This window comes from Pipistrellus kuhlii, unplaced genomic scaffold (assembly GCF_014108245.1).
Source record: "Pipistrellus kuhlii isolate mPipKuh1 unplaced genomic scaffold, mPipKuh1.p scaffold_m20_p_11, whole genome shotgun sequence".
Classification (NCBI taxonomy): Eukaryota; Metazoa; Chordata; class Mammalia; order Chiroptera; family Vespertilionidae; genus Pipistrellus; species Pipistrellus kuhlii.
Window position 1 is genome coordinate 8,038,688 of NW_023425416.1, and position 26,465 is coordinate 8,065,152.

Below are 26,465 nucleotides of genomic sequence, written 5' to 3' on the forward strand. Positions count from 1 at the left end.
AGTCTCTTACACAACACAGAGCCATAATGTGGACCTTCCTGCTCAGGGAGCGTGATGAAGGAAGGGTAGCAGGGTCTCTCCTCCTGGTAACAGCATGGGAGGAAGGGAGTGAGTACAAGGAATCCCAGAAGAGTGTGGGTTGCTGTTTTGTTGCTTTTAAAGGGACATGATTGTTTTTCTTTTTGACAAGAGGGACGCAAATGGATTAAATGTTTTAGAATTCCATTTTCTTCCCACACAGATTGAAGCATGAGCTTTGATGCTGTTCCTGAACTTTTTTCTTTCTCTCTTTTTTTTTTTTTTCAGGGGAGGGGAGTGAGGGGAAGCTCTCTTAGAAGCCATAGGCTTAATGTCGAAGACAGTCCTCTCTGTGTGTATGTTGTATGCTGACAAAGCAACTGTGGGCCCTTACCAAGACTCTGCTTCTCTGTTCTAGATAATTTGTGCAATGGAAAATTCCACAAACACCTTCAAGACCTGTTTGCCCCACTTGTGGTTAGATATGTGGATTTGATGGAGTCCTCAATTGCACAATCCATTCACAGGGGCTTTGAGCGGGAGTCATGGGAACCAGTCAAGTAAGGAAACCTCTTTTGATACCATCGGAGTTTGGGTGCAAATGGCTGGAGAGTCATACAGAAGTGGATTAATGGTGTCTTATGGTTTTCAGTGCTAGCATGATGGAGAGCAAACACTGGCTGTGTTTCTGACTCAGATGCGTATAGTCTCCTTGGCCAAAGGAGCAGTGGGAAAGAGGTTGATGAATGTTTTATGAAATTAAATCTTTGTTTTATTCCACAGGATAAATTAGGAATAAGGGATAGAACCCTGGTTGTGGTATTTGTACTGTGTATCTTATTCCAATGATGTTTTCCCTAGGAATTAACGTTTCTCAAAGTGTATTCCACAGGGTCTAGACAAGGGGTCAGCAAACTTTTTCCATGAAAGGCCATGTGATAAATCTTTTGGCTTTTCAAGGTACATGATCGTTGTCACAACTCCATTTTGCTATTATAGAGCCAAAGCAGCTATAGGCAATTTGTAGAGGAATAAAAGTGTGTTCCCATGAAACTCAATTTGCCAAAGCAGGAGACTGACCTGTAGGCAAAATCTCTGGCCTAAGCCTTTGAGATTTACCTCAAGAAAAGGACTCTGTGGACAAATAGGGTTAGAATCTTCAATGCACTCCACACCCTTGTCTCCTGGGGTGCCACAAATCAACCAGTCAGTGTATTCCAAAACACTAACATAGTAATACTGAGCCTTGCTTAACTCTGCTTAACCCAGGGTTATTTGACCACAGTACTCATTTTTGTAATGGGATATCAATCTAAAGGACAAATTCCAAAAAATCCTGTGGACTGAATTTAGCATGTCCACATTGTCTGGGGAATCTACTTGAAATGTCTAGTGGATTCACTGCCATCTCCACTCCCAGGCAAGGAGGAGGGCCAGACTCCAGATGCCGGAGGGCAACCTCAAACTCTTGCTTTCTGGGGATATAGGGTCTCCCAGAGAAATTAATGCAAAATAGTTTTCTCAGCCCTCCTGCCACGTCAGAGCTGGGGAGGAAGTGTCTAAACCTACCCTACTGCGAGCAGCTTCATAGGCAGTAGCTCTTTATTTGCAAACACATACCAAGGAATCTGAACTTGAGCTTGTTATTCTCAATTTCACAACAGTTTCTTCCTATGCCCCTGTGACTTTTTACCCATGAGACTAAAACTGGGACCCTTGATTAACAAGGAACTCTATTTTTTTTTTAATGCTCACTGTAATTCCTACAGTTGTGCTTAAAGAACTGTTGTGAAGGAAAAGGCTAAAGTGAGTAATATTCACATTTTGAAAATAGCTATGGTATTGAAATAGCGTTTACTTGCTTGGGTTTAGATGTGGAGGCTACTACTATGGACACACATGGGAAGAAATGATTGGCATCCTTATAAGGCCCTAGAACAAGGGCCTCAGCCTCCACTCACTAGCCAGAAGGCTAACAAAGGCAATGAAATTGTTTTCTCGTATGCAAAACTGATTTTTAAAAATGTCCGTACTTGGTGTCCAAGAATATTTGAGAAGTTCTATGACAAGGTCACTAAAGCCATTTTGTAATCTGTTCAGTTCTTCAGACACCAAGCAAATTGCTGCTAATTCTTTTTTAAAATGTTAACTATTCTTAATATTGTCAGAAGTAAAGACAGAATCAAACTGATTTTCACAGTTGGAGGTCTTCCTGTGGGAATATTTTGTTGGGAATTTACAACAAAGTGATTAACAAAATAAAATTTGAACTCATGGATCCATAATTTAAAGGTCTGAAAATTAGTGAAGGACTAATAGTCATAAATAATAACCTGAGAATCTTTTATGTTTATGTATTTTTTATGTAGCTTTTAACATGATTGTGGTTTATCCAATTCATGCTAAGTAGGATTATGCCCTTCAGAACATGTAGATATATTTGAAAGTGCCAACTAAAACATAGTTTAATTAAAATTCATGGAAACCACGTATTGTATTAGGGGATTTGAAGACAAAGTATGGATACCATGGGACAGATTTGCAGAATGGTCAGCAGGAAACAAAGGAGAAGGATCTTGGGGACATTCTTACCTATTGAAAGGAATGAGTCTCTCTGTACTGCCTTCCATGTGAAGAGAAACAAAGTAAGAACATACATTTATCTGACCAGCCAGGGCAATCGTGAGCAAACCTCGGCTTGTGAGCTACATGGGGCTCTTTGACCCTTGAGTGTGGCTCTTCCACAAAATACCACGGCCTGGGTGAGTCTATTTTGAAGAAGTGGTGTTAAAAGAAGTTTGAGTTTAAAAAATTTGGCTTTCAAAAGGAATTTCAATCATTGTCCTGTTGATATTTGGCTCTGTTGACTAATGAGTTTGCCGACCCCTGAGCTAGAGGGTTGATGAAGAAGCAGAGATTCATTTTTCTTTGTGGGTGATTTTCTAAGTAAGGAATGATTTTTTGGAATGTTTGCATCAAACTTACTCAAAACAAGAAACTGACTTACATAAGTAGACTTGGTTTCCTCAATCTTTTCGAAGTTTGGCACATGATCCCCCAATATGCACGCACACACACACACACACACACACACACACACACACAGACCACAGCCTTTCTTTCAAACATTTGTTATACTCAGTTCTGTTCTCCCACTTTTCAAAAGTCATAGATATAGGTATTTGATCATAGGTTAAATGACTGCAAAACACACTACAAAAGCTTCCTTCCTGAGAATTGGTGTTCAAATGTTAAAGAAAAACAACACTGTGACAAGCTTGCTAAAAACAGGTTTTAAATATTCTTCAGGTTTTCTTAATTTGCAATATGGCCACAGAAAAGAAAATAGAGATATCATCATCATGAGGGTTTGGTAAAGTGATTCGGCAGGAAGGACAAAAGGCTCAGTCCCGGAGAGCGAAGGGAGGCTCATCGCTGTTCCCATCAAGCCAGAGAGCATCACGGTTAGGACCTCTCTGCTTTGGCAGAGCACTCAGCTGCTCACCACAGCTGCAGACAGACAGCCTCCCCAGGCCAGGCTTGACCTGGAGCCCTGACCCCTCTCCTGGAAATGTCACCTTGCCACCACCCAAGCGGGGCAGGTGGGCACAGCTCTCTGGCAGCCCTGAGTATCAGCTTTTGGTTCTAACTAGCGGATGGACAACATTTCCACCAGCTCTTTAGAGTTGGTTCGCTATTAGTCAAGTCATCATGGAAGAAAACTTAGAAAGCGTCTAATCCAAAGCTTGCCAAGCCTAGTACCTTCTCCATACTACCTTTTCCTTGGCAGATCCACTCTGGATCTCAAGGTGAACACCTGCAGGCACAAGAAATCTGGTGTCATGGTTCCTGCTCCAAGTGGGGATCACTCTGAGTGGGATAGCTGAACCCTGCTTCTTGCTGTATATACACAGAAAATCTGGAATTCTCAAAATGCACCTTCCCTCTCTCTGCCTGAAGTATACATACAGGAATCATTTTTTAAAATAGTATCATCTTCCAGATTGTTAAAGATGTTGGTATCTTAACGAATAATAAACTGTCAGACCAAAGACACCTTAGCAATGTGTAGATGGCCTGCTTTGAAGCAGATAAGCTGTAGGCACACAGTCAGATTCCCAACTTTCCCCGCAAAGTGCTGGGTCACCTTGGGCAAGTCATTAGACCTTGCTGTGCCTCCGTATCTTCCTTTGAAAACCAGAGACTTTGAATACCCAAGACTTTTTCAACACTAACCTTCTAGAAAATGTGATTTTCCATATTCACATTTCATCACCATTGCCTCCTTAGCACCTAGAACAGGGCCCGGGACATAGGTGTCCAGTGAGTATTTATTGCTTAACTGGCCTTTATTAGGGAACCAATATAGGTTGAAAATGGTAAGGATACAATAGAAAAGCTATGGGAAAGGAAGAATAAAAAGATATGTCCCCCTGTTGGTGATTTCAATCTAGTTAGTTCTGAGCAACAAGCATGCAAGAAAAATGACTTTAAATGTTCACCATTGTATTTACCAAATAATATTAGGAAGAGCTTAGCCTGAAGGGGATGAACTTCCACTGAAGAGTCATAAAAGGGACAGCTTATGGTTTCAAGAGGTGCAGAGGTACTGGGAAAGGCATGAACAGAAGTAGAAACACGGGGGCAAGTGAGAACACAGCGCCCTGTTGTGCCAGCATGGATTATAAAGAAAGCAAGCAATAAGGTTGGAGAAATGTGTGGGACCTTCTAAAATGCCAGGAAGTTTGAAACTTTATTCTCTGGGTTGTGCATTCTAAACAGGGGCTTTACAGCTCCCAAAGCTGGTGCAAACTGGTTCTTGGAGTGGGGGAGGGAAGAAATATCTTGTTCTTGTTATGTACATCCACCTACAGTATGTTGGTGCTAGTACATTTTCATGGGGAAGGCAGTTGGGTGGTTCAGTGATGATAATGAATACAAGGTTGATAAATACTGCTCAAAACTATGAGACTTCAGAGTGCCCATGCCCCACAGGAGGAATCAGACTTAAGAATAAGCACGGAGAGAGACATTCGTGTCCAGAGCACCGAGAGACGACAAGATGTATTACATATATTCAGCAAGGAATGGCTGATAACATAGGAGACATCCGTATCTTACTTCTAACCCATCCATAAACCTAAAGCTTCTTTGAGAGAAGACCCAACCATGTCCTCTCTGCAGGGAGACCCAGTCTCAATTATAATCAATTCCAGAAGCAAGGAATGACTCTCACTCTAGTGATTGCCATCAGCAGAAATGATGAGGTGCCCACATAGTTGTAGCTTTCATCCATATGGGAGCGAGCAGATGAGAATTTTCTAATCCAGTGTTCCAGAGATGGAGCCCTTTGACATGCATGGGAGTGATCCTTTTTTCAGCACATCCCCAAAATGAATGAGTCTAATTTTTAACATGTATCAGATGTGAGGATTGCAATTCACACTTCTTCTACTATTCACAGATATCCAATTATGATTCTCACAGAGAAGCATGATGGACTTTTTAGGTAGTTGCTAACGGGCCCTCTAAAATAATAATTGGTTATATCCATCAGCAGATCCACATGTATATAATGCTTGAAATTTCCTCTCTAATTATAATATGTTATTACTATCCAAATGAAATATTAGTAACCTTAGTAATGCACTATATTATTTTGCTAAAAGCAGAAATATCAAGCATGCTTCAGCCTTCTGAAAACAGAACATTATAATATGTCACATGAAGGAAATGTTTTATGAGTCCAGCTCAGCAGTCCAGCCAAAATATCATATTTTACAAGTACAATATGCTCTGATTAACATAAGTATTTTTAATTTTTGTGTGCAAGACAAAGCTCATTTCTGATTTGTGTGCCCACCATCCACTAATATGTTTAAATTAAGTTGCTTTTGTATACATTTGTATGTTATTTATTTCTAGCTACTTTTAATTTGCTCAGAATTGACATTTTAACTTTCTGCACTGCTATCTCTAAAGCTCTCCTAATTCCTCGATCATTATTCAGTGTGTGCCTCATCTAATGATCACATGTGCTTATGTGGGCTTACACATGTCTCAGTGGAAATCGCCAACAGTTTTGTTATGTGGCAGTGTTTAAGACTAAGACTCACCAGGGACTGAATGCAAAGGCACATTCCCAGTTAAACAGAGAAACATCAACAGAAAGTGCCATTTTCCCTTCTACTGAACTGTCATATTTAGCTTCTTCTTTTGACCCTTCTCACAAGAGTACCCTTTAGTCCCAGGCAGAAAAGCACAGTTCGTTTTCCCACCTGTGAAGGGTAAAGGACACACCTGGGAGATACCTGTGTCCCTCAAGAAAGAGAAATGCCAGGTTGGCAGTTTGCATTCTAGATTTTTCCATCTATAAGCCAGGTTTTTCCTTCTACAAGCTATGTTGTCAGTGTGAAAGAATAACTTGTTTCTATAGGGAGACACCTGTCCAGACTACCTACAGGGGCCAGATTTTCTGACTTGCGGCCCCTCTCCTCCCCCCACCCCTCACCTCCCAAGCAAGCCCAGAGGCAGCTCAAGCCCTTGCAAGAGTTCTGTTAGTCAAACACAGCTTGCCCCGGGCAGAGCTGCTTTGGCAAACTCGCTCTTCTCCTGAAAGATCCAAAAAGAAAGCCTCAACTCCTTTGCCAAAGTGCTGTCAACCCTCCTTACACAGGAAGGCTCCTCTCAGATGCATAGGCTGGGCTCCACCGTGCCAGTGACTCTGGCTGGATGAACACCCTTAAAATGCCACTCCAGAGTCACACGATGCCAGCCTGGGACGGCATGTGACACAGTCCTTGGAAGAGATGCGGTTGACTCGAGTTGGGGTTATTGATTTGTTTTATTTTTCTCTCTCCAGTCATAAAGCCCTTCCTCTCTCTTTCATCACATTAGTTGATGGATCTTTGTTCAAGAACAAAAAGCTTCTATAAAGTCACACTTTTAAATGATTTATTCATTTTTTAACTTAAATTTTAACTTCTTATAGAAAAATACATCTTTAATTGTCACAAACTGAAAACACCTATAGAACAACCACCCAGATCAAGAATCAGCCCCCTCAGCACCTCAGGAGCCCCTGCCATTCATTGTAAGGTCCCTATCTCACGTTTGAGGGCAATCACTATAACAGGAGGCCACATTTTAAATCCACTTGTGGCCAAAGAATTGACTATAAGAGCTAAATTTGTGTGTGTGTGTTTAATTTGCCATGTGTCAATATTTCTTCTTTTTAATTGGACTTAGTTTGAGAGGGGACGTTTCCGTTGTTTTCAAGTGTTCTGTAAAATTATTTGAAGCCAGTCATTCTTGATACAATTCTTTCATCTTTGCCTACAACTCAGATGCCCCATTGCACACACAGCTGTTTTCAGAAGCAGCGGTTGGAAAGAATTCTGATTCTGTCCTCTACCACCTTGTGGGCACATTTCCTGTTACATCGTGTAGCTAATATCTGGCCCCAGGAATGTGCCTCCATTCAAAATAGGTTACAAACAAACGTAAGAAAAATAAGGTGCTCAGCCCTTTCTTTCCCTCCCAGCACCCTTAGCCACAGCAATGCCAAGGATTCCACCAACTTCACGTTTCTAGCACAGGACAAGTTCTAGACGCTCATGGCAATGGACTTGGAAGCTGCAGAGCCTGCACAAAGGCACTGAAATATGTGATCATGGTGGAGAGGTGTCCATGACTGTCCACGCTTTTAAGTCGCTCTGTGGTTAATTTCTCCATTAAACCCCGTCATGTCCTCCGACTGCTGAGCCACACCACCGCTGCCCATCTGTCGGCTCCTTTCTGAAGTGTGTTGCTGTTGTCTTGCTGTGGATTTAGCCAGTTTATTTACACCTGTTGTGTGCTTTTCTGCCTCATCTGCATTGTCACTGTGATGGTATTTTTTCTTTCTGTCTGTTTCTTCCACAGGAGTTTAACCAGTAACCTACCCAATGTGAACCTACCCAATGTGAACCTTCCCAAAGTACCAAATCTACCAGTTAACATCCCTCTAGGCATCCCACAAATGCCTACTTTTTCGGCACCGTCATGGATGGCTGCTATATATGATGCTGAGTGTGTATTCAGTTCACATTAGATCTAATTTAAATTTAAGTGATCTTGGCATGGATATGTCTTGTTTATTTCTATACATCCCATATAACAGAGATGGAGAGGGATAATTAGACATATTTTGCTGATCATACAGAGACAATATTGTTTATTTCTGGCATGTGGCGTGTTTTTAAGATATTTGCTATATATACAGCACTAACAATTTTCCTTACGCCCACTGAATGCTTGAGGACTATGTTTCACTTCCTGAATTCTTTTTGCAAAAAGATCCTGCCCATGTTTTGTTGTTTCGTTTTTTTGTTTTTTAATACAGGTGGCATGGCTTTAGGAGTTATTCATCCAGAAATGGTCCAGAAAACCTCTTTCATGGGCTGACCCGTCATCTCTGGCCTGATCCAAATTTAAGAGGGAAGCACACCTACCTGAAGCTTTCTTTTCTAAAATAAATAAATAATCCCCAGAGACTGTTTAAACCAGAAAGTGTATTTCTGGTGTCAGCAAATGGCAGGCTGTCCTAGCAGGACATTGAGGGCTCACTGAAAATTTCCGAATGGATCAAGCCCCAGTCATGTGTGTAACAACACTCTCCCAGGTCATCATGTGGCGCTGTGCACTGAGACCTAGGTAGCAAAGTCTCTAAATGCGAGACTGCAAAGCTAAACAGACAAATACTAAAGTTTTTTGATAGTGGTGTCCCCTGTGGTCCGGGGCCACGTGGGGCTTGTTTACTTGGAGGCCCAGCCATCCCTTTTATGCCAGCCAGCAGGTCAGGGGGACGGAGGCTGAGCAGCCATTTGTCCCCAGGCTTTAGAAATGAATTCTCTCTTTCCTCGGCAAGAAGAAGATCCAGCACCTCTCAATTCCACCTCAGGGAAATGAAATGAGAACCACGTGCATGATTTAATAAGTGAAATAAGGCTTTGCGATGCTGTGCCCCCCTTTGATCCTTTTCTTAGACCACAGCTAATTATGGGCCAGATAAGCTTTTTCTTGAAAGAATAAATTGGCACGTTTTCAAAGGGAAGTGTGAGTATCAAAGGAATAAAAAATGATCTGAAACCGGCAGTGAGTTTTGAAACCTCGAAAGCACATCCGTCAGGACGGCCCTGGACATTCCACGGTGCTGTGATGCAGGTAGCTCGGGATCCCAGAGCCACTGCTCTGCCGGGCCCCCCAGCACTGCCCATATTTTTTAAAAACTGAGCTTGTTCACAAGTTCACGATGAAATCACAGGGGTCAGTGTGTCTGTTCCTCTTTTAAAGATGAATCACAACCTCTACAAATTTATAGCTGAAAAAAATCTAAAAAAAAAAAAACCATAAGTCATATTCATGCTAAGATGACTATATTAAAAGTTAGATTAGGTATTATCTGTTAATAATTAAAAATAAATCTCTGAAAGCTTTTTACCTTCTCTGCATGCTCTGTGACATTGTTTTTGAAAAGATATGAATCAAGACATTGTAATAAAGCAGATAATGGTCTCTTGTCGATTAATTAAGGCATGAGTGGGAACACATTTTGGTAACTGCTCAGCAATCAAAATAATCTTGGTGCTATTGCCTTAACATTAACAGTTTATCTTAAAAATAAAAAGAAAATATTCTTTTCCTCATGTCAAAACTTAATAATAAGCTCTTCAAAGAAAAAGAAAAAAAAAAAAAAACCCTAGAAGAATTTTTTGAAACTCCGAAACCAGATGGGTGTCAAAATGTTGTTGTAATAAATACCAATTATTGCATTCATATGTACTTAATGATTTAAAACATACAACCATGCAGTTCCAAAACGGGGTTTTAGACTAGACAAAGTTGGGGTTTCTTTTTCCCAAGCCTAGGACGGGGAAGGGGGAAGGCTGAAGCTCTCCGGAGAAACAAAGCGTCCCCCCACTCGGGAGCAATGCGTATGGCAGCATCCGAAAAGAAGGTCTAGATTCTCAGTTGCCCACCAGGAAATGCCTGATTCCATATCTTTTCATAATTCCAGTCTCCTCCTCTGCCACCTTTCACTCGAAGGTCGTGTTTCCATGTTACCTGCTCCTCCGTGTCAGATACGTCTACGTACTGACCTCAGACTGGTCTGTCCTTGAAAACATGTCCCTGTTGGTCGAGGCCGTAGGCTCCCTCTCGGCATGTTGGGAGCCATCCCCCCCGCCCGCCACCCCGCAGTAGCTGTGTATGCATTTATGCACTAGCTATATTTCTCTCTGAAGCATTAATTCAATGCAGCTGGCATCTGTCACAATAGAAACACCCACTCTCATCTGTTTCTATAGACGATGTCAGAACAAGTGGTAATGCATGGTGTGCTGGACATTTTATAAATTACCGTGTTAGCATTAGTGGTATGCGAGGAAGGGGTGGGAGGTGGCCACCCCTCAGAGCTCCAAATGGCATTGTTACAAAAGAGAAAGCCAGCCAGAGAAGGGCACGAGGGTGAGAGACGGAGCGTTTCCCACACGCAGGCTTTCCGTGGATGCCCCAGGTAAAAGTTTCTTACACATCATTGTACAGCACGGAATCAAGACCAATCCCTCCATCTGGACTGGGTAAGATGGTGCAATGGTTTAAAAACAAAAACAAACAAACAAACAAAAACAGCAACAAGCTTTGCAAATATCTCATGTCCACTCACCTCCCCATCCCCACCCTCACCCTGGGGCTGCCTGCGCAGCGGGCTGGTCTATTGGAATGATAACCAATCTGAGCAGACGCATGGATTCAAGGTGTCCAGGTGGACTCGTCTCAATTTGAGTCACCTCCTCTTCTCTCTAGCTCTTCAAGAGAGAAAGCAGGTCCTCGCTCACCACTTTGTTAGCACTGTCCCTTTATGACTCCGAGTCTGTGCAGTCTTCGAGAGGCCTCCGTCTGGAGGGGAGCTGGGGAAATGCATGAAGCCCGAACTTTAATAACTGCATGTTGCCATGTAGTTATTATTTGTTGAGACTTACTTCTCCCTCTGGTCCGTGGCCTTCATCTGAATCATCACATGTGTTAATGTGGTTATTAAAAGAAGGCTGATTTTTACCATACACTGTTCTCCTGGCCGTTACGGGGCAATGCGTCCCTCAGACTTCTCACTGGTCTGAATGATTGGCTGAACAAAGCCGACTAGGTCATGTATGGTAAAACTCAAAATCTGCCGGTGGAGAATGCCCCCACCTCCACCGCCGACACGCGTCGTTTTGTATGTTGAAGCTACTGTTTGCCTCAAGCCTTCTAGTCCCAGTTGTCTTCGTGTCAGCGTTTCAGAGCCCAAGGCCAGTGGGTGACTCTTGTTTTTATTTTTTTTTATTTTTTTACCCTGCCAGCAACGGATCAGGCACCTCAGAGGATCTGTTCTGGAAGCTCGATGCCCTTCAGACTTTCATTCGGGACTTACACTGGCCCGAGGAAGAGTTTGGGAAGCACCTGGAGCAACGGCTGAAGCTGATGGCAAGTGACATGATAGAGTCTTGTGTCAAAAGGTAAGCCCTGTGCCTGGGCGGTCGCTGTACGCCTTTCCCACCACACACGGGCCAGGAGCAGGGCTGATTGGCCATGATTTGGAGTTTTTTTGAGAAAGTGATTCCTTATCAAAGTCCATGGGAGTGGTGGCTACCCAAGTCCAGCTTCTGTTCACCTGCCCCAAGCAAACGATGTGGCTGTTATTTCACTGAGTTCCATAGGAAAGACTCCATGCCAGTTCTTGTTTGGATCTCTGACATCTAGCAGCATCTGGCACAAAGTACTTAGTAAACATAATTTAAATGTAGGAGTGTGGTATGCGTGGTGGGCAGCTAGATCGAAATCAAAGAAGCACATCCGATTCCTGAGCCAGCGAATCCAGTGCGGGAGCAGGAATCTAGTGAATTTCCAGCCATGTGGGCAGGACCTGGGCAGCAGCATTCATTTTCTACAGGTGAACCCAGCCTGTACTACCTGCCCGCTACTAGTTGTCTTGTGCAAAATCTAACTAGATATCAACAAGAAGGCATGAGACATGTTGCCTGCTTTGTCCCAGTGGATTGTGGGGTTGAAGTGGGAAGGCTGCATGGGCAGTCCCCAGGTGGGCTGTTCTGAAGGCCGGCAGAATGGCACGCATCCTTTCTACAGGAATTGTTTGAGCTTGTCCTCTCCGCAGGCACAGCACTGAGTTCCCGGCGTACCAAGGACTGCACTCTTCCTTCATGGAGTGTCTGTATCCATACTGCCTCTGACATGACACCATTATCATCACCCTTTCTGTCCCCAGACACATATCCAAGTGCTTTTGCCAGTTCCCAACAATTCCATTATTATTCCTCATTCAAAAAAAGAAGACCACAAGCATCACAGGACCCTTGGATTTCCAGATGTTGTATAATTTAGTTGATGGACCACAAAATACTTAGTAAATATTGTGAGAGTTGGGGACTGGGTTTGCTCTGAATTCATCGTGTTGTATCTTGGAAAAAGAAAAGGGATGTAATAGCATTAAAACCAGAACCAAAAGGCAGAACAATGACATAGTCGCTGGTAGGTGAGCTTCTTGGCAGGAATTAGAGAACGCGATGTGCTATGAAGAATCCTCAGGAAACTCAAGTCCTTGTGATCCAGATTCTGTGCTTTGTCCTTTTCTTCCCATTCTTGGGATCCAAGACAGGCCTATTTCTCAACCTTAAGGTCAAAATGTTTCCTTCGGGTTTTGACTCTCACCATCTTCTACAGAGTCTGACTCAATTTTAGGAAAAGCCAATCTTTTCCTATGGCTAAACCATTTCACACAAAACTGCTTGTCAAAATGGCTCCTCTGGCAAAACACTCTCCCCTGGCTGTCCCTGGGACTGTAAAGCATTAAAATGAGGCCCACTAGCTTCTCATCTGTGCACACGGTTGCACAGAAAGACACGCATGCCCTTCTCTGGAGAGCCAGTCTTTTGAATAGATAATAAGTAATAGCAGATGACATATAGGTGGGATCGTGGTCAGCCACTCAACGAGTGTGAGCTCCTCAGTGGCAAGCAGTGTATCTTGTTCATTTTGAGCTCCTCACCCATCCCAGGCCCCAGCATCATGCTTGACTCATGGTTGCTGTTAAGTAACTGTTTATTACTAGGAGTTGGTCACCTGCACATGTACTCCTGACCCTGGTGTCCCTTCCAGTTCAGGCCCCAGTCTAAGCACAAACCAGCCAAGAGCATACATGCATGGCAATATCGTCCCCAGACAGCCTGGGCCAGCGGGTAAGACATGAAGCAGTCTGTGGGTGTTTGAAGACATAGAGCCCACATTAGGAGAGCCTAGCACCTTGGCTTTTCTCTTTGGGATAGAATAAAGGGCCCCTGTTCTAGGATAGCAGAGTAAGGGCATGATTTCATGGATGTAAATATGCAACACCAAAAGTCAGTCCGTACTCCTCACTGCCAAGTTTCTAAGAAATTGAAATCACTCACCTGATGACATCATCCACTTCATGAAACTGACAGAGCCTCTAGTCCAGTCTATATCAGGCGCTGTGCTCCACACAGAACACGGAGCCCCCTAACTCAGCTGGATTAAATGACCCCTCCGTTCCTGCCTTTTGTCCCACAGAACCTTCTCGGTCATATTAATTTTGCATCCGGCTGCCTGTTTTTACAGCCCCTCGCTCTAAGGGCTATGAGCAGCTCTCCTGTGAAAGCAGAAGATGATTACTTCATTGTAAGGGATCGACTTAGCACTTCCCTCCTCAAGTTGGGCCGTGCCTGGCCAGGGAACCTCAGATCAGCACGGGGACCTGTCCAACTCAGTTCCCATCAGGCCTCCTTTGCCCCAAACCAGAAAACGATGTATTTGCAGCAGAGCTTAAAATGATCATCGTGATTAGAAAGCTACATCAGTGCACCGAGTCTTTAGAAGCCAAGACACATTTATCTTTAACAGGATCATAGAATATATAGGAGTGTGTTAAGGCATCTTTTTGGTAGTTTTCTTAAGCGCTGGGCTTCCAACCTTAGAAATTATACTTGGCTTCCCTCGTGCACCCAGGGTGTGTTCGCAAGCTGGCATCCTCTCCGAGCTAGCTAGCTGTGTGGTCCCTCTCAGCACTGTGAGGAAACTGCTACCAATGCCTCTTAAAGCGATGCCTTCCCTGTGGCTGCGTGATCTTCAGAACCACTGGGACAGTGCTGAAAAGAGGCATTGGACAAAGGACCTTTAGTAAAGCCACTCACTTACCAGGTGCTCTTCTCTGAAGACATGTGATGAGGATGGGACCCGCTTCTCTGAAACCTTTCAAACCATCACCAGGCCCCTTTGCAGGCTGACATCAAGGATGAGGTCTCACACCGGTAGACCAGCTGGCCTTGTCGGACCGCGCTTTTTCCACAAGCAGTTAGCGCATTGCTGGTGTCATAATGTGACCTAAGTCAGAATTATGTCACAGCAAATTGCCACCATTAGTCAAGACTTGAATTGGGAAGTATAGTATGGCATTTTTACTTATAAATACAATGTATTTTTTATTGCAAAATAAAGCATTGACCTGGCAAGGCAAACAAGCAAGCAAGCATAGTGTAAGTCCCCTCTTACCACCTCCCCTGCTTTCACTCCCCTCTACAAAGGTAGTCATCTCATTTTTTAGTCTTTAAAGCAATATAGTAAGCTTGATGTTTTGTTTTTTCTTCAGTCTCTTTCAAAGCCAGGGTAAAATTAATAAATAAATAAAACAATGTGTCATTTAAGATGTTTTTCCCCACCAGGAGATTGTGAAGATTAGAAACTGCTTTTTTTTTTTTTTTTTGGCGGGGTTGGGGGGTTAAATGAAGGGATTCAAGGTAGGCAGTTGCCAGTGTGAGAGCATGTACATATGCTATAATGCTATAATTGGGTTTTTGTTCCTTCCTTCATTCTCCTGCAATTAGAGTTATCCATAGCATGTGAGCGATAGACAGAAATACGCCGAGCTACAGGTGTCCCATGCACTGCCGGGAAAGAAGGGTGAGTGTGGCTGTCTCCCTGAATAGGCCTTCCTGAGCTGGGAGAGTCATTCTTAAAAAACACACGTGAAGTCATTGTCGATGGAAACTGATTACAGCCTTCAATTTTCTTTTTCCACTAACCCCTCAGAAAATGTCTTCTCCGCCTGCTGCCATCCGCATGCTGAATTGGTCTTTTCCTACTTTGTTTTAATAGAACCAGGATTGCATTTGAAGTTAAGCTGCAAAAAACCAGTCGATCAACAGATTTTCGAGTCCCACAGTCAATATGCACTATGTTTAATGTTATGGTTGATGCCAAAGCTCAATCAACAAAACTTTGCAGCATGGAAATGGGCCAAGAGGTAAAAAATATATATATGGATTTCTCCTCCCTTACACCTTCCCCCGCCCCCCACTGCCATTGATCGTGTAGAAGAAAACTTCACAAATTCCTTCCATCTACACTAGTCTGCTAGTTTCTGAAATATACTCCAGCATTTGTAGGTTAATCCGCAAGTGAATGTTTGGTGTCTGTTTGTTCAGTAAATGTCTAAGGCTTGTGCTAATGAGCGTGCCAGTGACTTGGTAGTGATTCTTGGCTGGAGTTGGAATGGCCATTAAATTCCTTTAAGTCCAATGATATTTGATCATCTCATTTATTAGGCTGGTATCTCCAACAGATGTTTGCCAGAATGCAAGCCATTTTCACATTTGAAGTGCATTTTATCACTTTGAACATCTGGACGGCAGGAGAGCTCCCTTTTTCGAATCTAGCATCTTCCAGGATCTGTAATGTTAGATCACACTGCTCCCCAGTCCCCAGCAGCAGGTTCTGAATTTGTAAGAAATCACAGCAATTTCTCCCCCACCACCCCCCGAGATTGATTGTGCATCTTCCCTGACCAAAAGTTTAGTCCTTTGCTAAATTCCCAGTTCCAAAGTGGCATTTAAAATGTAAAGGAGAAAGAAACAGCAACTTGGGCTTGATTAAAGACCATCGTGATCATTTTCCTCTGATGGCCTTAAGCCAGCTAGATATTCATATACCAATTTAGAATTAATTCAAAAACATTTCTGGCAACTCTCGTGTTGTTGCCAATTGGCATAAATTGCTCCTAAATCAGATCTTTCGATACCAGCCCTATATGCTCAGAATTTTTTACTAAATTATGTTTGCTCCTTATTCGTTATTTATTTTCTCTTTCGGCACCTTCCATTTTTAAATGTGGGTTGGTGGTATTCTCTTCGTGGCACGATCATCTTTAAGCTCCTCGTCCCCCCCCCACCCACCACCACCCCCACCCATCCCCCCATCCATCAGCTTCATCCACTACTTTTGTGAGCCTCTGCCCATGACTGATTTTCTGGTTGGGAACTTTTCCCCGGGGTTAAGCTTTGGGTCACATGCAAGGGGTTCTCTTTGCCGGTTCCCTTTGCTGCAGGTCTAACGTCAGTGCACCCGACGAATCAGAGAGCTTCTCAAACCCACATTGTTGGGTCTCACCCCAAGAATTCCCAATAGGTCTGGGGTGTGGTCCAAGGGTTTTCATTTCCTCTGGTGATACTGATGCCACTGGCGGGTGTAGAGACACACCGTAAGAACCACTGGCCAGAGGTTCAGTATCCAAACCTGAGTGAAGGAGAAGGCTCGGGCCAAAGGTCAGCCTCCTGGAGAAGGCTCAGGCTGGGGACAGCCTCCTGGTGAGGGGTCTCACCCGAGCTGTGCTGCCCACTAGAGCTGGTCAAGTGACCCAGCCTCTTTGGGCCTTGGTTTCTTCATCTGTAAAATGATAGCACTCTTCTTGTTTTATTCAGGCTGCTTTTAGATGCAGAATCAGTTCTTCAGATCTTACCTGGGGGAAGAAAGAGGGAGGGCCAGCATGTGAGACGAATAAAATTTCTGGATGCAGTCGGATCATTACCCACTCACATTTCTCTGGGCGACTCTGAGCCATCTCTTGGGCTTCACAGAGCCCACTTCAAAAACCTGTTTTGGATGATCTCTAAGAATCGTGGGTGACTTCCAGAATCCTTCTCCTCCTGAATTTTTCTCTCTTTGGAGTTTTATTTTTTAAAATTGAGATATAATTCACATACCATAAAATTCGCTCTTCAAGTTTACAAGTCAGTAACATTTAGTATATTCACAAAAATGTGCAACCATCATCACAATCAATTGCAGGACATTCTTATCACCCTAAAAAGAAACCTGGGCCTATTAGTATAATTCCCAACCCTCCCGCCCCAGCCCCAGGTAACTGGCACTCTCTTTCTATTAATAAGGACTTGCCTATTTGAGCATTTCCTATCAATGGAATATACTAGTATGTGGCCTTTTGTGCCTTCTTTTGCCATGCATAGTATTAAGATTTATTCATGTGGCTCCATGAAATTTATGGAGCCATTTCCCAGGAAAAAAATACTTTCACAAACAATTTCAAGGGGCCTGTGAAGTTTGTCTGTGAAGTTTGAGACTCCATTGGAAATATATGATAGGAAATAAGTCCTTTGAGGGACCTTGCTCTGTGGCTGTGACCTTGAGTAGAACTTCAGTGAGAAGTCTCATGTGAATGGTCACGCATCAGCTCTCCCCTTTTTCTAGAATGGAACATTTATCTCCAAAGTAAAACTGAACAGTTAGAACGACATTGGCCAAAGGCGAGGACTGGAATTGGGAAAATAGATAAAAGTTTAATTTATTTTTGGAGTTTTCACTTTGTGAGTATTTGGTATAAACTCCTATTATAAATCTAGTCTATTATAGACCGATGCCTGCGTCCACCTGGATTCCAATGCCCTCAGGGAGTTTTAGAATAGATTCTCCAGTTCTCAATCACTTCCTGAATTTCATCACTGGGGTAAAGTAGCATCTAAAGGCAGCTGTTGAAACATTTGTTAGCCATACTTTTCCATCTTAAATATTTATTTTTTCATTAAAATTTGCAAAGCACCAATAGAGAGGAAATTGTATATTAAATACTTTCTCACTTGGTCTAGAGTGTTTTCATCTCGTTTCCAAGGTCAGATGGTCTTAACAGAAAGACAACATACACACAATCTGTTCCATGACAAGGCAAAATGTGCAGCACTGGGAGTCAAGTGGAAGGATTCTCGCGGTGTGATTGTGAATTTGCAGCAACTTAGCTCATTAGAACCAAAAGTGAACTTCCCAAACCATTGAAGATTAGTAGTTCACTTGCTAAATCATGATCTAGGGCCTCAGAATATAATTTATTATTGTTGTAATTATTATTATTAATTATTATTATCAAGCCAATATAATTTATTATAATTATTATTAATTGTTATTATCAAGTCAATTATTATTATCAAGCCAGCAGAAGGAACTGAAAAATGCAAAAATAAGGAAGAGCCCTCTTTGCACCCAAATTGGATATTTCACCTGACTGCGAAAAATGTTGTGACAAGATAATCTAGCGGGGGTGGAGAAGGATGATAAGTAAACGATACCCGGTAGTACTTATACTCCAAACAGGAGCGTCACAGCTGTATGGAACAATTACTCTCCCGAGAAAGGGCAGACTAAAGGCAGAGCACTCTCTGTTGCTCCAGAAAGGTTAATCAAATGTCTTGTAAACTGACAAAGCAAATTCATGTATTTGGTAATTACTTGTATGTGAATGAAGGCTACTTAGATAAATGCCCCCTTTGCTACATAATAAGCAGAATAGATATTACCCTGCCCTCCTATCCCTCCAAAGTGGGTCTTATTTCATTGAGATTGTAATTGACATACAACAAGGTATATAGGTTTTAGATGAGTTTAGAGAAATACACCCATGTAACTACCATGCTAATCGTTAGTTACAGCAGCAGTAATATTGCCATATAGCACTTCTAAGTTTCCAAACCATGTGTCCATGCATTGTTTCATTACTTTGTAGTCATTTCTGTATTCACAACAGGAATAATTCTAGCCCTGTTGAGGAAATGAGGAAATAGACTAACGGAGATGACATATTCAAGTTTCCTCTAAAAGTAAGAAGCAGAATAAGCATATCAAAACATTTTTTATAGCCCTAGCTGATTTGGCTCAGTGGATATAGTGTTGGCCTGTGGACTGAAGGGTCCAGGGTTCAATTCCAGTCAAGAGCACGTGCCTGGGTTGTGGGCTTGGTCCCCAGTGCAGAGCATTCAGGAGCAGCCAATCAATGATTCTGTCTCATCATTGATGTTCCTATCTCTCTCTCTCTCTCCCTTCCTCTCTGAAATCAATCGAGATATATATATATATATATATATATATATATATATATATATATATATATGTTTTAAAAATCCATTTTTATAAGCAGAATAAAAGAAATGTGGACAGGAGTGGAGATAATATATTCATAGACAGTGAAAGGGAGAGACAGTGGGAGTACCCGGGAGGAGTCAGAGTCAGAGCCAACTTTGGCATGGAATACATGAGAGCAAGGAGAGGGCCCCACAAACCACCGTGTCTCCATATACTTTCATCTGGATTCCTTAGAGAAGGGAAGAGAAAGCTCGTTTGTCTTTCAGAAAAGACATTGTTAACTAACTCCTCAAAACAGATTGTGCCTGAGTCTTCCATGAGTGATGTATAGAGAATATGCTCTTGGTTCTTTCTGCTGTTTCAGCTAAGTTTTTTGAGAGAATGTTTCTGTTCTCAATGATGTTCTTTGCTTGTTTAGAAGCCCCTCATTTAATATTTTCATATTGTGTTATTTTTGCCTACAGCTAGCTTTTCTGAATTAAATCTCAGCATTAATGTCATAAATGTGAATCACTTATAGCAATCCAAAGAGAATCTGGGAGAAAGTACAGTTGCGTGAGGGCCGGTGAGGGTGTGACTCGGGATCTTACCACAAGATCTAACAATGAGTTGGGAGCCCTGTCAACATTCCTGAGGTCCTTTGCTCTGACATCTTCCTGTGTTTCTAGCACAGAACTCTGCAGATAGTTTTTGTATTTAGCTTCAGGTTTCTGCCAACTTCCTAGTAAATTCTTTTGTGACGTTAACAGCAGAGCCAACGTGGATTCTGTTTATCAGCACTGTGCAACATGCGCCATTTGCTTTTTTTTTTTCCCTCTAGTCAACTAAAATGAGATGACTGAGCTATAAGACCATCTCCCCCTACTCTTTCTTTCTACTTTATGAGTTTCTACAAATACCGGTAATATTGGGATTGCAATTATAAGCTGACAAAATGTTTCCACATCTAGACCCTCAGTACATCTTCAGACTAGGTCTATGATTCTAAGAGCAGGACCACCAGGAAAAAAAAAACTTGACTCTGATTTTTTAATAGCCCTGACTGGTTGGTGCATTGTTCTGTGCACCAAAAAGATTACAGGTTGAGTTCCAGGTCAGGGGCACCTACCTAGGTTGTGGGTTCAATCCCCAACCATCCCATGTGGCCTCATATCAGAGGCAAGCAATCAATGTTTGTTTGTTTGTTTGTTTGTTTATTTCTCTCTCTCTGCTGTCCTCTCTTTTTGGAATCAATAAGAACATATCCTTGAATGGGAATTAAGAAAGGAAGGAAGGGAAAGAGGAAGGGAGGGATAGAGGGAGGGAGGGAGGGAGGGAGGGAGCGAGGGAGGGAGGGAAGAAGAAAGAAAGAAGGGAAGGAAGAAGGAAGGAAGGGAAGAAAAAGAGAAAGAAAGAAAGAAACCTGCTAAATATCTTTACACAGGGTCTGCCTCATTCTCATTACAAAATCATCAGTAATTTGTACTGGTTCCTCCCCTCCCCCTTTGTTCCTAAAAAGTAGTATCTGTTGAGTGTTGTGTGTGTGTGTGTGTGTGTGTGTGTGTGTGTTTATAGGTGAAGAAACCGAACTATATTTTCTTAGGCAAATAACTAACCAACTTTGCACTGAGGTTTGGTCTAGGTCTTCCAATTATTGATACAAATAAAATCCCATTGTGACTTGAAATGAATCAACCTAATTCATATCCTTTTGCTCCCTTTCAATACTTCTGATCACTAGTTATCAGAATATCAAACCACATTATTACTATGGCTTATTATTTCTGCATGTTTTCATAGCTTTCTGGATGGTTTAATTTTTTTCTTTTCTCATGTGCCGGATTGTCCTAATTTTGATTTGCATTGTTCCCTTTTCTTTCAATTCCTAATTACTCATCCCTCTGAAAGTTTGCTAACGAGTGGGTAAGTGCATTCTTCTTTCCGGAGAGCGGTGTTTGGCATTGTTGTTTTCCATTGAGGAAATACGGAATAATTCAATGGATACCGAGATGATCTAATAAATGTCAAGGAGCTGGCACACAGTGCTTTCTGTTGAAATCGCTGTTTCTTTCCTCCTGGCATGTGTAGCAGATTTTGTTTGTGTGGGGTTTGTTTTTGCATTACTATTTAAATTTAATAACCGACAGCAGCAGTTAGAGGATTTGAAAAACTTAGTAGCAGTCTCATTAGTGCGCTAAGCCTGGGTCTGCTTGCCCATGATGGAGAAAAATGAGAGTCAGCCCCCCCCCCCCCACCCGGTTCAGAAAGAGACACTGCCTGGGCACAGAGTCAGCACACAGAGGTGGGATGAGGGGCACGGAGGCATTAACCCCAAACAGCCAAAGGTCTTAGAACCATTTTAGCAAAAGTCATTCACAGTGCATTGGTCCAGTTCCCTTTGGAAGGGTGTACTTCCTCAGCCACATCTCCCAGCAGTTTCCCAAAGATGATTTTCATCCCTGTATTAAATTCCTGTGGGATCGTGCTTTGTACGACCCAGATCGAGGCGCTGCGAGGCTGTGAGCCGTCCATGTCCATGCCAGCTTTTGTGAATGCGTGTATGTCTCCACACATATCAACGCAATGGAACGCTTTGGGTGAGGAGCAATGTGCCCGTAATTTTTTTATTTTTATTTTTTTAAGTTTCGAATCCCTCCTCATCAAAGACGCAGAGTCAGAATCCTACAGCTGCGTCTGGGACTGTGGAAAGGAACAGGGTGGGCAGGCCAGGCTTGATGTATATATAAATTGTGTTGTCTAAAAATTACCGGCGGATGCCATGCCATCACCTCCTAAACACGCTAATATTTGCCTCTCTGTGTTCTTCAGCATCAGTACCATTCAAAAATAGACGAACTCATTGAAGAAACCGTTAAAGAAATGATAACACTCCTGGTGGCAAAGGTAACCTTCCGTTCCAGGTGAAATGTTTCGTTGGGAGCATTGCTTTGTTATGTCTGTGTTCCCATTAAAATGTCACACTTTATCCTTGTAAAGTTGAGCTGGGTACTCACATTTCTCAGGAAACAGAATTGTGCCTCGCCCAGCCTCTGCGCTGAGGGATTTTTCTGATGATTGGGAGCCGAGTGGGGATGAAGCAATGAAGTGGCATATGTTAACTTAATAGGAATTTGTCCCCAAACGCTGCTCTAGGTTATTCGGGAAATGTTTGTTTTGTTTTTCAGCATTGACAAAGTTCTTTTTTTTTTTTTTAATACAGAAAGTTAAATGGTAATAAGGAATTCTGCCATCATAAAAAACCCCTCCCCCTAGTTTCACATGCAGTGAGAGTCATAATAAAACAGAAAAGTCAGATAAAGCTATTTCAGTCACCCTCATGAATTCTAGAATTTTAACTAAGTAATGTTGAATGGGAAGACATTTATATTTGCCAGTGCTAAACTTCTGTTTCCCCCAAATTACTGATAAAATACAAATAAAAATAGATTGGATTAAATGTAGTGCTAATATGCAACATAAAGACGGCTTTGCGCAGTTTGGGATTTTGAAAAGTGCATTTAATATTATCGCATGCTATATGCAACGCAATAATATTTTGTCACTTTGCACTTCTGGAGCACTCTCTATTTGCAATCACATAATAATGAAGAGAAAGCCGGATAAGTCAAATATTTCTGTGTAGCAGCGTCTACTCCGCTCCGCAGGCTGCAATCACATAATAGAAGGCAAATGTGAGCAGAGGCTCCGTGCCGGCTGGAAATGTTGCTCTTTATCGTGAGCAGTTCTACTCTGAAGCACTAATTCTTTTCTCTCCTTTGCGGTTTTTCTAGTTCGTTACTATCTTGGAAGGAGTGTTGGCAAAATTATCCAGATATGACGAAGGGACCTTGTTTTCTTCTTTCTTGTCATTTACCGTAAGTAAAGAGGTTTACATCATTTTGTTAAGGAAACATGGAATGCTTCCCACTGGATAGCATGAGCTGGCAAAGGTCAAGGAGCTGACATGAGGAGGGGGCTGCTGTAGCATTGGGTTTGGGTGTGTGTGTGTTCGAATTTCAGTCAACCATCAGTGTGTACTCATAACACCAGGAGAAGGAGCAGGACACTTCATGGCAGCCGGCAAATCAAACCACTTCTGTTTCATCTGTGAATATACACTATGTGCACACATGTACGCCTCTATTCATATCCCAGGAGAGCTGGTGGACTGAGCCCAACTTAGCTTCTTAGGCGAAAACACTTACCGTTTCTGAGCTACCATCTCCTCGTCTGTGAATTAATTTTAGAGGTTGCAAATGGAGACCTACGAGTCGGAGAGAGTTTGTCAATATGTTTTATTTGGTCTTCGCTGTGTCAGGTACCCTTTCCTTAACTGAATTAGTTTCCTGCATTTAACAATCAGGAGAATTCACAGAGAAGCCTCAGTCCCAGGACTTTATGAAGTGACCGTCAGCAGCTTGATAAAGGCTTGTCTGTGGGCACAGCAGCCGTCTACGGGGCTCAGTCACAGTGTCTCCATCATCCAAATGTTTTCGCCAGTTTCCTGGAGCCCCTCCAAGCTGTCTTGCTCATTCATAGACCTGCCGGGGCTTGGGGACATTGAGTTTACGTCTCTGGTACAGATGATTAAGTCTGTACAAATTCCAAGAGGCTCTAATTCTGTGCAAGAAGCGGGCATGGCCACAGAAGTTAGTTAGGCGGTGGCAGAGGCCAGCCTAATTCTCTGTAGGTAAGTGGGGTGGATCACTTGCTCCGGGGCCCACTCTCTGTCCCTTCCTGTGCTCGGCGGGCACTGCAGAGGCAGGCCTCCTGGCCATCTGTGATGGCAGGCGACTTGCTGGCTCTGGGGCCAGCTGTTGTCCTCTGACAATGCCATAGGAAAGACCATTTAGGACCCACTACCTTTGAGTCTTTAAAAGAAACTTCATTTATGAAGAGTTTCCTAAAAGGGCATTGAATGCCAAGGCAAGGCCCAGCACAGGATGGAGGGTAGCACATCATCATCTTTGGAATCCAACAAAATCAGGTTCAAACCCCATTACCAATATTAACCAGCTATGTGACCTTGAACAGGTGTCTCGTCCTCCCTGAGCCTCATCCTCTCTGAGGTTGGTTTGGTTTTGGTTTTGGTTTTGGTTTTGGTTTTGGTTTTGGTTTTGGTTTTAGGGAGGTGTGCTGTTGTATCATTTTGCTGTGTGTGTGTGTGTGTGTGTGTGTGTGTGTGTGTTAATTGCAGTTAACTTCCAACGTTGTGTGGAAGTAGGGAGTAAATAATGCCTTCCACCATGAGCTTTTTTGAGGATAATAATACAAGTGAAAGAGTTTAGTATAGTCCTAGCACACAGTAGGTCTCAATAAATAGCAGCTATTATTAATAAAAGTTATCTAATGTGTTTACTATTTACAGACATACCTACACACAAGTTCTTTCCAAACATGCCCTTCTTTGGTCTTTCCCTAACCCATACATTAGATTTCCTGGGAATTAAAGGAAATATAGACAGAAAACATGTAAAATAAGTCTAGACAGCATCCACATCTCCGCATGCCCATCTTGTTTTGAAATGCAGCTCTGACCTTCCCAGGTGAGAACTGAACTCCGTCCCAGAAAGCGCTATGACCCCAGTCTCAGGACTTTGTTGGCAAAGGTGGAGTGGGAAGAGGGGTGACCAAAGGAGCTGTATCTGATTTCACTCTGTAGAACCACCCATAATGTGTCACCGGTGAAAGAAAACCCACCAACCCACTCCTTGACAAAGAAACCAAAGCCCAGAGAGGGGGAATGCTTTGTCTAAGGTCACACAGCAATGGGCAGCCTGCGAACAGGAACCCAGGTTTCTGCCAGCTTCCCCTCCCCACCACCACCACCACCGAACAGCTTCCTGAAGAGAGTGGGATTCAGCTGGCACTTGCCTGGCACTAGAAGGCAGATGGGCAATGGAGTGGCGAAGATGCCTGAGAAAGGATTCAGGGCTCGGGAGTGGGAAATATTAGATAATCTTCCTGCCTTGGTGAAGTCATGGACATGGTGAAAAGAGGCAGAAAGTCAGGCAACACTTCTGGAAGATGTTCCCTGACTCCCACAGAACACATCACGTTCTCCGAGTCTTTATTTTGAGCAGCGGTTCTGACTGCACCGGCCTGGACCCAGCAAAGCTCCTCTGCCACTTCCTGGGCAGCATCCCATCCACCAGGGCCCCACCCGAATCACTGCCTTCGGAGGACCAGTAAAAGGTGGTCCCATGGCAGCGATGCCGAGGGCCTGGCACCAGGGAGATTCTCCCGGGAGCGTGTGAAACAAAGAAGACCTCGCAGAACTTGCAGGAGTGTCCCAGCCAAGACATTGTCACCCTCTCCTCTCCCTTTTCTGAGACATTTTGCAGCCACAGAGCATGCCTCGTGGAAGCCCCCCCACTGCAGGTCACTGCCTGCCTCTGCTGGCCTGTACCTGCCATGATGCTTCTCCCACACACGTGGCCACCCCCAGGCCAAAAGCACCCAACTTATCATTTGCAGCGCGAGTTCTGGTCTCCTGTGGATCCTGTGTTGGAGCCTGAGCTGTGCTTGGAAGCGGCAGGAACATCTCTGCGCGTGGATTCTGAGCTCCTGCCCAAATCTGGGAGGCCCCGGAGCCTCCCTGCAGCCCAGCCGCGTTGATTACCTGGAGGAGGGCAGGGGACAGGGTACAGGGCAGCAGGTGTTGTGGGGAGAGCTATCCGGGCTGAGAGAACCAGGAGTCCGGCCTGGACAAAGGCGGAGCCTCAGGGTGCCACCTGGCAGGGTTCCCTCCCTGGCTCCCACTTCGGCTCCACTCTGCAAGTCTTACTGCGCACTTACCACGTCCCGCCCCACGGGGCTGCCAAGGATGAGCCATGTGCTCTGCCCCCCAGAAAGCTGACAAGTATCGACAAATATGCCACCCTTTCCCCCTCTTCCTCCCGCTGAGCGCCTCCTTTCCTGGGCTTGGTTCCGTGGTCCAAGCCAGACATTTTGGAAACTGCAGTGGCACGGAGCAGGCAGGAATATTTATTTCTCATCTCCATCTGCATCGCTTCCTCTCTTGGAGAGGAGCTGGGGGGAGGAGGGGGAGGAGATGGGGCTTCGTGTGCCAGCCCCGGCGCCCAGGCGCCCGCCCCTCCTCCTGGCTCTCTCCCTCCCTCCCTCCCTCCCTCCCTCCCTCCCTCCCTGCCTCCCTCCCTCCGCAGCGGCAGCAGCCCGAGTTTCTGGAGGCAGGCGCCTTTGGAACTTGGGAAAGA

General features: G+C 43.7%; 1 protein-coding gene across 26 annotated transcripts in view; it reads left to right on the top strand.

Annotated features, from left to right (window-relative positions):
• CADPS (calcium dependent secretion activator) overlaps positions 1 to 26,465 on the top strand; it is a 410,937-nt gene that overhangs the window by 320,467 nt on the left and 64,005 nt on the right. For 18 of the 26 annotated variants that reach the window (XM_036430656.2, XM_036430652.1, XM_045578980.1 and 15 more), the window contains 6 exons: positions 437 to 578; positions 7,942 to 8,088; positions 11,400 to 11,555; positions 15,223 to 15,370; positions 22,078 to 22,152; positions 23,040 to 23,123. In XM_036430656.2, coding sequence (XP_036286549.1) covers positions 437 to 578; positions 7,942 to 8,088; positions 11,400 to 11,555; positions 15,223 to 15,370; positions 22,078 to 22,152; positions 23,040 to 23,123 — 752 coding nt within the window. The remainder of the gene's footprint in view (positions 1 to 436; positions 579 to 7,941; positions 8,089 to 11,399; positions 11,556 to 15,222; positions 15,371 to 22,077; positions 22,153 to 23,039; positions 23,124 to 26,465) is intronic. The other 8 variants (XM_036430660.2, XM_045578989.1, XM_045578990.1 and 5 more) reach the window with 1 other exon arrangement.